The following is a 9,932-nucleotide window of genomic DNA, read 5'->3' as shown; positions in this document are numbered from 1 at the left end:
CCCCATCTGAGTGCTCCCCAAAAGTCCTCCTTTGCACCTTCGTGCCTCACTCTACCTCAAGGCCTGACTCAAGCACCCTCTCTTCCAGGAAGCCCCCTCAAATGCCACTTTGCCAACTTCCCAGCCAAAGTCCCAGTGCTCAGAGCGCCAGGTGACTGTGACACAGACGCTGACGATGGCAGGAGTGCCGCAGAAACCTACTCAGGAGGGGCAGAAGACACACCCGTGGAAACATATTCCATATTCCTTGATCTTGGCAGTGGTTACTTGGGAGTTTGCTTTAGAAATTCATTGTTCTCGACATTTCTGGTTTAGGCAATTGTTCCTTACTTCTGTTATACTCCAAACACACACACAAAAGTGAAACAAAGAAACACTTCTCAGTGAAGGCACAGCCCCGAAAGCCATCCCTCTGTCATGGGGAATGGGTGAGTGCCTGCTCACGACCATGAATCCCCAGGCACAGCTTCCATTGTGCTCACCGTGTCACTCAGGCTGGATGTAAGTTTCTGCTACATTTTAGGAAGACTGCCAATTATGGGAGATCAGTGAAGATTCCAGCAGGAAGCAGGTGCTCACCATATGTTTGTGGAAGGAGTGAGTGAGCTCTAGAATACATGCATGATAGGCATGTATAGACACACATGGCCCTGCCCTCGAGGTGATTGTCCATGCCGGTGCCGACTCCCCGTCTAATCGACAAGCCTCCGGAGGGCAGGGAGCCACAGCTACTGCACAATCCAGCCTAGGGAGGGCGGTGCCCAGGGTCAGGCCACGGCCTGGGCTGTCTGGGCCCTACTCTCGGCAGAGCTACTTCCCAGAGCCTGAGCCCAGCGGCTTCAGGTGGAAGTGGATGCCATTCCGGGAGCGCAGGACCAGCTGGGGCATTGTGATGGATGGTCGGCAGGGGTCCAGGGCGAACTCAAAGCAGAGCAAGCAGAGGGCCGTGACCACTTTCATCTCATTCATGGCAAACTGCTGCCCGATGCAGTTCCTGTGATGACAGCACAAAATGGCATCAGGCTGTGGGGTGTACAGAGTGAGGGACCCAGTGACCTCAGTGGCCAACAAAACCAATAATTATTTTGGGGTGAACAATTGGCTGATCGATTGATTGACCTGGGCTTAGGAACCAGATCCTGGGAGTGTGGTGAGGGTCCCAGACCAGGTAGATTCACAATGGGGGTTCTGGCTCAGGGGTCCCTCTTGGAAGGACTCACCCACCCCACCACCTGCCAAGGACTTGAATATGGAACGTACCCTGCCTTAGGATCACCACAAACCCAGCATGGTCTCCTCATCACAGAGTGCCCCAAAATGGTGCCCCCCCACAACACCTTCCATCCTCACCTGCCCAGACCTTAGGGCCTAGAGATGTTGGGCCTCTCCTTACCTGGGTCCAGCGGAGAAGGGTATGAAGGCATAGGGGTGGCGTCTGGCCACATTCTCAAGGGAAAAGCGCAGGAGGTCAAAGACCTGAGGGGACAGGCCTTGCTTCAATACGTGCCAGGTCCTGGGGGAGGGGGACACACACAGCCTCCCACCCTATCTGACCCCTGGCCCAAGGATGGGGTACCTCAGGGTCAGGCCACACTGTGCTGTTCCTATGGAGGGCATAGATGTGCAGAGAGATCAGGTTGCCTGTGGGCAGAGCAGAGGTCTGGTGACCAGGTGGTCTTGGGACAGCCAGGCCCACCTCCTCAGAGGGCCAGCATCCCCTAGTGTCCCCTAACTGGGCACCAGCCCTGCCTGAGCACTGCCAGTGACGGAGACTGCATGACCACCCTCAACACATCAAAGGGCTTTTGATCCTCATCACACCTGCTTCCTGCAGCCCCAGCACTGGACACAGCACCTGGCAGACGGCTGTGGAAAGGAAAAGAAGGAGGACTGAACCCACTCCACCACGAGGTGGGACTGGCAAGGACTGTTATTCACTTTCTGCTTTCCATCAACTGACTCTCAAGGGAAGATATTATTCATAAGATTATGCTATGAATAGTAACAGCTACCACTCATTGGGTGCTTACTATGTGCCAGATACAGAGTTAAACACTCTTTACAAAGCCACCACACACGGTTGTACAGGTTGTGCACTGCACAGCATCATAGTCTATGTGAATGATGCCTCCTGAAGTTGTTCAGGGCACAGCCTGCATGGTGGTACATGACAGCCCTGATGAGTATTGTCTCTTTAATCCTGTCAACAACATTGTGAAGCAAGTACTCTTCTCATTCCCATTTTACAGAAGACGAAATAGAGGCTTAGCGGTAGAGGGATTTACCCATATGTTGTACAGCCAGGATTGGGACCAGCCAAACACAAAGCCTGAGCTCTTCCCCACTGGGGCAGAGATTTGGCCAAAGTCACAGAGAGTATCAGAGAAGCATCCCCAAATCCACCCCATCCACCTGCAGGCAGAGAGCGGCCATCCACAGAGCCGACAGGCTTGCTGAGCTGGCGGAACACCCGGGGCACGGGCGGGTAGAGGCGGAAGCTCTCCTTGATGCACATGGTCAGGTAGGTCATCTTGCCCAGATCATCCCTGCCAGCAACACAGCCAGGACTTCCTGGGTCTGCGGAGCCACAGGCTCCCACGGGAAGGCAGGCCCCAGCCCCACCATCCCTTTCACCTCCATCACACACCTGAGAGTCAGAGAGACACAAGCGCTCCAAGTGTCCAGGCTAGACTGGACATGGTGTGGCCACTCAGGCCCAGGGGTTCTGGCTCCACTCCTCTCCATCCCTCCCTCATCTTCACTGCTAGGAAAGGAAAGCACGAGACCCTAGAGGTGTATGCGTACCCAGCCATCCAAACAAGGTCACTCCTGTGTCTCCCAGGGCCCCACAGGAGCCCCACAAGGGACAGTTCTCTAGGTTCTATTTGGTTTCCCCTGTGGAGCTGGAACAGGGCTGATACACAGTGGTCAAATGAAATAATAAATGCGTGAACAATGACAAGCTCAGGTAAAAAGAAAAAAAAAACTATATATAGAGAGAGTCATATATAAAATAATATATATTAAAATATATATATAAATATAATAAATATAAATATATATAAATATACAAATAAATATATATATACATATATATATAAATATATATATATGTTTTTCTTTTCCCTTTTGCCACCAGGAAGCTCAGACCCAAATGTGGTAGAACTATAACTCTGTGCAACACCTTATTAGAGAGCCCCAGGCCCTAAGGTATTTTTTCCCCTGGTCCTCATTTTTCATTTGTGTTTTACTATTTTATTAAATAAATGCCCTTTAAGTTGCTTCAAGTTCTAGATGGAATGAAGTGAAAATAAAATAAATAAATATTTTAACTCCCTGCCTCAGGCTGTGTTCACACTGTTACCCACCCTGGAGGGCCCAGCTCTCTCTCCCTCTGCCTATCCGAGTTTCACCCCTCCTTAGAAAGCCAGCTCGAGCCCCACGCCTTCTTATTCCTCTGCCCTCAACATGGGGCCACTCAATCTTACCCTATTCTGTGGTTTTCTCTAGCTTGTTGGTTATGTGAGTTTGTCTCTAAAAACTCCCCAGGGGCAGCAACTTGGCTCCTCCTCCTCCTCTCCCCACCCGCACCCCCAACACCTCCTGACACATGGCTGGACACACTGGGAGGCTTCCAACATCTGACCAATAAATGGGTAGTGAAGACTCGTCCTCCAAATCTTAGACCCTGGAATTACAGGTCAGCGTCCCTAAGTGAATCCGAAGTTTCTCCCATCGACTGAGCATCTTCCATGTCCCTGCTGTGTGCCGGCCTCGTGGAGCACAGAGAGAGAGGGGATGTGAAGGCCTGTGGGGAGGAGGCAGGGAGAGAGGGATGTGAGAGCAGAGGTGGGAGCGGAGCCTGTGGGAGATTCCCAGAGATCATGCTGCAGAGAGAGGTCAGCTCCAATTGGTCTCGTGTTGATGAGTTCAATCCCAGAGAACAATCAAAAGATTTTCAGTGGTGGAGTTTCGAAACAGACTTTTCTCCTTCCCCCGAGGAGTCTGGAGGCTGCAGGCCACCTGTGGAGGCAGGTGGAGGGATCAATTCCCCTGGCTTTCCCAGCTCTGTTTCTCTCCCAGAGCTCCCTGCTCTATCCAGGAACCCAGCAGGGCAGTCAGGTTCTGCCATCTGACGGAGTCAACACACAGATCATCAGCCTCCTGTTGACAACCTTCTCTCATGACTCACACCTGAAAAGGCTCCTTTGTGGGAGAATCGGCTCAGGGGTGCGTCCACGCACAGCTCCCAAAAAAAAGCCATTCAGTGGAGGGAACAGGAGAGCTGCCACCACCCTCACCTGGTTTCCAGGGTGGCCTTGTGTCATCCAAGGATGACAGTAGACAGCATGGGCACAGGCCTCCCCTGGGGCTGAGCAGGACAGACTGCAGCCTCACTCTCCACTGGAAGGAGTCTCAGTTCTCGAAGATCTCGTGGACCTCCTCCCGACAGCGCTGCTGGTGCTTGGGGTACAGGGCCACGCAGTAGAGACACCAGGAGATGCCACTGGTGGTGGTGTCATGGCCTTCAAACATGAACATGTCCACCTCAGTCCGGAGGTCTGCGTCTGACAGCTTGATCTCATCTTCATCCTGGGTCACCGGAGGTACAACAAGACGGCCCAAGGCATTTAAGGTGGGTACAAAGAGGAACCCATAACAGTAGTTGTCACATGAAGGCCCAAGGGAGGGAGGGACAGTTCCTTTTCAGACTGAGGGTTAAAACCTTTCCCCAGATTCCCATCTGTATTCCCAAGCCCAGCTTGGATGCCTCCTACTCCAGGAAGCCTTCCCTGATCCCTCAGGCCAAGTGACCTGTGACCTTACCCAGCCCTGACTGTCAGTTATGCTCACTTAACACACAGAATGCCACCAGGTAGAGGAAGAGATCTCTGTCAACGTCCACCTCCTGTCTCCTCCACTAGACTATAAGCATCTAGAGGGAAGGGCCAAGTCTTTCTCATCTTCTGCATCCCTAGCACAGGAACTGACCCAGGGTAGGGCTCAGTCAGTTTGTGGTTGAATGAATAAAGGATCAACTGAATGAATAAATGAGTGAGTGAATGAGTAAACAAATGCAGAAACTCTAAGATTCTGGGGTGCTGAGATTCTTCTCAGTCTTAGAAGTCTAGAGCTGGTCGTCAGGCCTTCGCGCATGTGACCCAACCTCCCTGCTAGGACAACTCTCCCCAGCGCCACAGCCAGCCACACCCGGCACCTTCCCACCTCTGAGCCTGTGCTGATATGTGTCGTGGGACAAGGGACAGGCCATGTTTGCTGGGCAACGAGGAGGACAATGGTTAACAGCCCTGCTGCTGTCCAGTGAGCCCTGTTCTGGGAAGATGGTCTGCAGACCCCGTGGCGCCAGTTCTCAGGTGGGCGTGCGCTCACCCGAGCCTCCAGGAGAATGTCCAGGAAGTCCAGGTGCCTGCGGTTCCGGATCTTCTCCCGCTCTTTCTCATCCTGCAGGGCTGCCTTCCGTTCCCTGATGACCTGGTCTGGGCCGGAGCACAGGGTGTCGCTGCCTGGGGACCCATCCTCTGCCCTACGGGAACCGAGCTCCTGCAGTGGGAGGGACCCCAGAGGGGCCGGGAGGAGCTGGACCAGAAGCTGGGCTGCCTGTGGGTGGGCCCTGGGCAAAGACCCACCTGTGTGGTCGTGGGCCACCTGGCAGGCCCGCAGGAAGCGGCGGCCGTGGGGAGTGAGCCAGTAGATGAAGTCATTGTGGTACTGGAAGGACTCCATGCGCTGCTGCGTCAGCAGAGTGAGCTCACTGACCGCCTGGTAGTAGCTACTGTCCCTGCACAGTGGAGACGGGGGCGGGGGGGGCTGACATCGACCTCCAGCAGAGCCCAAGCAGCTGCACTCCAGAGTCCACCCCGACCGCCGCGCTTTCTGCCCTTCCTCTCCCTGTCCCTAAGCCTCCCCGCTAAAGCCAGCATCTGTCTCCCGCCATGAGCAGGGCCCGGCTCCCCCCGAGCTGCAGCTCCCTAGGGCAGGACCTATCTCCTCTCAGCCCAGGACCCAGGAGTCCTGCCAAGTCTCCCCTCTGGGCTGGCTGGGGTGGAGAGTGTGGTCAGCCCGAGTGCCCCCTGACCTGTGACTCAGGCCACCGTCTGCTTTGCCGAAGGTGCACTTCATGAGCGTGTCCAGCGCCATGTGGCCCACGTTGCAGAAGATGTCAAAGCTCTTATCCTCCCGAGCCTTCTTCTCCCACTTGTCCTGGAGCCCAGAGATGGAAGGTAACGTGAGGGGCCAGCCGGACTGGGTGCCCCACCCCTGTCCTCCACAACCCACAGCCTGTCATCCCCCCATGCACCCCCAGTCCTTGGCCTGGCCTCCATCCTGCTGGAGTGTGGGGTTTAGGGTGGGTAGGGGCTTCAGGCCCAGAGGGCAGGACCAAAAGGCGGGCCCTGCACAGCGCACACAGACACTCTCTCCCAGCCAGGGCAGCCTGCACATAAGGGAAGAGGAGACCCGAGGGGTGGTGAGCTCCCCAGCACAGTCTGTGTATAAGTCAGGCCTTGCAGTCATGCTGGGGAGGAGTTTCCTGCAAGGGAAGATACTAGCCTGGGTAAGCTCTGGGGATTATCAGCCCTGAGACCCTGATCCTGACCCCTGACACCTGGCATCCCTTTTAGAGATGAGTTGCCAATGGCGGTGTTTTAGGCAGTTGAGGTGGGCTGAGAATGAGGAGACATTTTTTAGATGTGAAAGGCCTTCCTAACACCCTCAAATGCAGGCAGCCCTCAACTCTGCTACAGAAGGAGCCTTATTGAGGCCCCACAAAGACACTTTGGTCTTTGAGGGAGGGCTGAGTCTCCTGGTGGAGACAAGGGCCAGGGCTGCCTGGCCCCTCGGGCCTTCAGCACCCGGTCAGCACCAGCAGGCAGCAGGCGTCAGGCGCAGAAGGCTCAGCCCTGCTCTTGCAGGCAGAACGGGGCCTCGGGCCTCAGCGATTCTCCTCACTGCCCTCCTCCAGGGAAAACTGGGGGTGAGGAGGGGCTGGCCGGCAGCCACAGCCTCCAGGAGCCTGGCAGGGCTGCTCACCAGCATGGCGCACGTGGAGTCAGCGAACATGGCCACGTAGGGCTTCAGCACGTCATAATGGAAGCCAGGCGTGAGCAGCTTGCGGTGCTGGAACCACTTGGGCCCCTCGAGGACCAGCAGGCCTTTCCCTGCGGAAAGGATGGGAGAGGGAGGGCCGGTCAGTCCACACAATCCTGCCCCACCCCAGGCAGCCTGGGGACAAGCATACCCCACCCCAGACTTGGGCCCAGCCTTGACTCAATTCCCGAGCTACTACATGGACATAGGCAAATACCTTGCCATTTCTGAACCTCAGTTTCCTCATCTTCACGTTAGTAAAAATAATCCCTCGCTCTCTTCCCCATTTCTCAGACTCAGGTGTATGTCTGAGAAGAGCAGAAGTGCCAAGCACTGGAGGAATGCAGAGGTGTTGGACCTGCCATACTTCCCCAGGAAACCTTTGTAGCACCCAAGAGCAACAACCTCTCCAGCCCTGCTCGCCGTTCCTGGTGCCGAGGCCCTTCAGACACTTGTGTTGGAGCAAAGAAGCCAGAGCTAAGCTGTGTTCCAGGCCCTCTACACACTCTCAAGGTAGGGGGCAGGGGCATTTGCAGGAAAGAGGGCAGCCAGCTCTGACATGGGGGTGGGAGAGCAAGGTCCCTGTCCTAGTGAAGCCCACTGGCTGAGGAAAAACACAGTCTTGACAGAGGCAAGTAGAAGTGGAGAGGACATGATGGGAAAGAGATCGAAGGTCTCCTTAAATGTCTCTCATAACCCCATTAGGTTCAGACCTCAACCTTCCCGTGACCCCCTTGTGGACTTAGCACTCTCCCAAACCTCTCCCAAACCGCTTCTGGTCTCTCCACTTGTCTTCTCCATCACTCTGTCTCCCCCGTTGATTACCTTCCCTACTCTCCAACATTCACTGTGTATTCATTCAGTGATGCCTGCTCTGTGCCAGGCTTTGTGCTGGACCCCGAGGGTACAGGGATGAATCCGACCAGATCTTCATCTTCCAGGTCTAGTGGGGAAGGTGAACCAGTAAAGAGAAGATGACAAACCAGTGGGACAACTGGGTTGAGATACAGAGCATGGGGCTGATGCTAAATCCTGTCTGGGCACCACACGCAGCCTGGGGCAGAGAAGGCTCTGGTGTCTGTTTTCCCATCTAGACAGCAAGCTCCTTGACAGCAGGGCATGGGTCTGATCCATCTCCCTGACCCATCCTTTCCTTTCCTGGGTATCTCCAGGATGCATGTAGGTTTCTAGGCCATCCTGAGAGAGTAGTTATTTGTACGGGCAAGAATAAGCCGGGGCAGTCCCCATCCAGAGGTCAAGCTCATTCCCAGCGTCAATCATGGAGGAGAGGCAATTCCCTAGACTGTGAATGGAAAAGTGTACTCAGGAGATAGAAGAAGTCATTATGCCTCTCTCTGAGCCTTAATCTCTGAGTTCCCAAACCTGGCTGCAGATCAAAACACTTGGGAAGGTTTTTAAATTCAAACTCCTAGTTCCAATATGCTAATTAGGATCTCCAGGGGCTGGGGGCCAAGAAATCTGCTTCTCCCAGTTGATTCCCCCAGGTGTCCCTTGCCCTGTATTCAGAAACCTCTGGTCCAGGTCCCCATTATGGTAGGGAGCTAAGAGGTGTTCCTGACAATGGGTGCTAAAGTGGACCCCACCACCCTGAGATAACTGGGAAGGACAAGCCAGGATCTGAACCCAGGAAGATGTCACGGCTCCCAAGCCAGCCCAGAGGTGTAGCAGGGAGAATCCCACCCTTGGGGGCACCAACTGCTTAGATGCTCCAGGATGTCTCAGGTGACAGCCCTCATCTCTGCCTTCACTTCCATTTTCTGCATTAAAAATGGAAATCTTGAGTGACGTCAGCATCATGGCAGAGTAAGCTTTCCCGTAAACTCTTTCCCCGATAAAGATACAACAAAAGGAACAGTCACAGACCAACAACGGACTCCTAGACAGCGAAAAGCAAGATCAGAAAGATCCACACTGCTGCACATCTGAGAGGAACGTGCTGGAGGAAGTGGGGAGAGAGGACTCAGAACTGCTACAGGGGTACCATCAACACCTGAGCACCCCAGGAGAGCAGATAACGAGGGGTGAGTGAGAAGCCCCCCACGCCAGGTACCCAGTGGGCAACAGAGAGAGTGCCCCCCCCCAACAAGCTGGACACTGCAGCTCAGCCAAACAGACCAGACCAAGCAGCCGGCGGATCACAGCGAACAGCCAGGGCAGAGCGCAGGGGGGCTCAGATTACACAGCCCTTTACCCCCACATAGTGGTGGTGGAAGGAAATTGAACCAGATGTTTCCAGGATGAGGAAAAACAAAGCCAATACAGGAACCACAATGCAAAGATACATGAAATCACCAGACCAGAAGGAAAATGACAAGCACCCAGAAACCAACCCTGAAGACACAGAAATCCATAACCTAACTGACAGAGATTTCAAAATAGCTATCATAAAAAAACTCAGCGAAATACAAGACAACACAGGCAAACAATTCAATGGATTAGGAGTTTCTTCACAAAAGACATTGAAATTATAAAGAAAAACCAATCAGTACTGATGGAGATGAAGAACACAATGGAGGAGATAAAGGAGAATCTGGAATCTTTAAAGAACAGAGCTGACAATATGGAGGAAAGAATTAGCATTATAGAGGATAGGAATACAGATATGCTCCAGATGGAAGTGGAGAGAGAACCAAGACTAAAAAGAAATGAAGAAAGTCTCCGAGAAATATCTGACTCTATTAGGAAATGTAACATAAGAATTATAGATATTCCGGTGAGTGACGTCAGCATCATGGCGGAGTGAGCTTTCCCGTGAATTCTTCCCCCACAAAATACAACAAAAGTAACAGCCACAGACAAACAAC

General features: G+C 53.7%; 1 protein-coding gene across 1 annotated transcript; it reads right to left on the bottom strand.

Annotated features, from left to right (window-relative positions):
- Positions 1-758: 758 nt before the first annotated feature.
- On the bottom strand, positions 759-7,354 carry LOC131413236 (cytochrome P450 4B1-like). Its single transcript, XM_058553852.1, is given in 10 exon segments — positions 759-994; positions 1,394-1,476; positions 1,577-1,641; positions 2,413-2,546; positions 4,388-4,593; positions 5,392-5,498; positions 5,649-5,800; positions 6,098-6,222; positions 7,051-7,178; positions 7,264-7,354. Coding segments are annotated over 10 exon segments (1,275 nt in total). The 3' UTR covers positions 759-810.
- Positions 7,355-9,932: the final 2,578 nt, after the last annotated feature.

This window comes from Diceros bicornis, chromosome 13 (genome assembly GCF_020826845.1).
Source record: "Diceros bicornis minor isolate mBicDic1 chromosome 13, mDicBic1.mat.cur, whole genome shotgun sequence".
In the NCBI taxonomy this organism is placed as follows: domain Eukaryota; kingdom Metazoa; phylum Chordata; class Mammalia; order Perissodactyla; family Rhinocerotidae; genus Diceros; species Diceros bicornis.
Note: the sequence above shows the minus strand (reverse complement) of the source record. Positions and strands in the feature narration are given on the sequence as shown.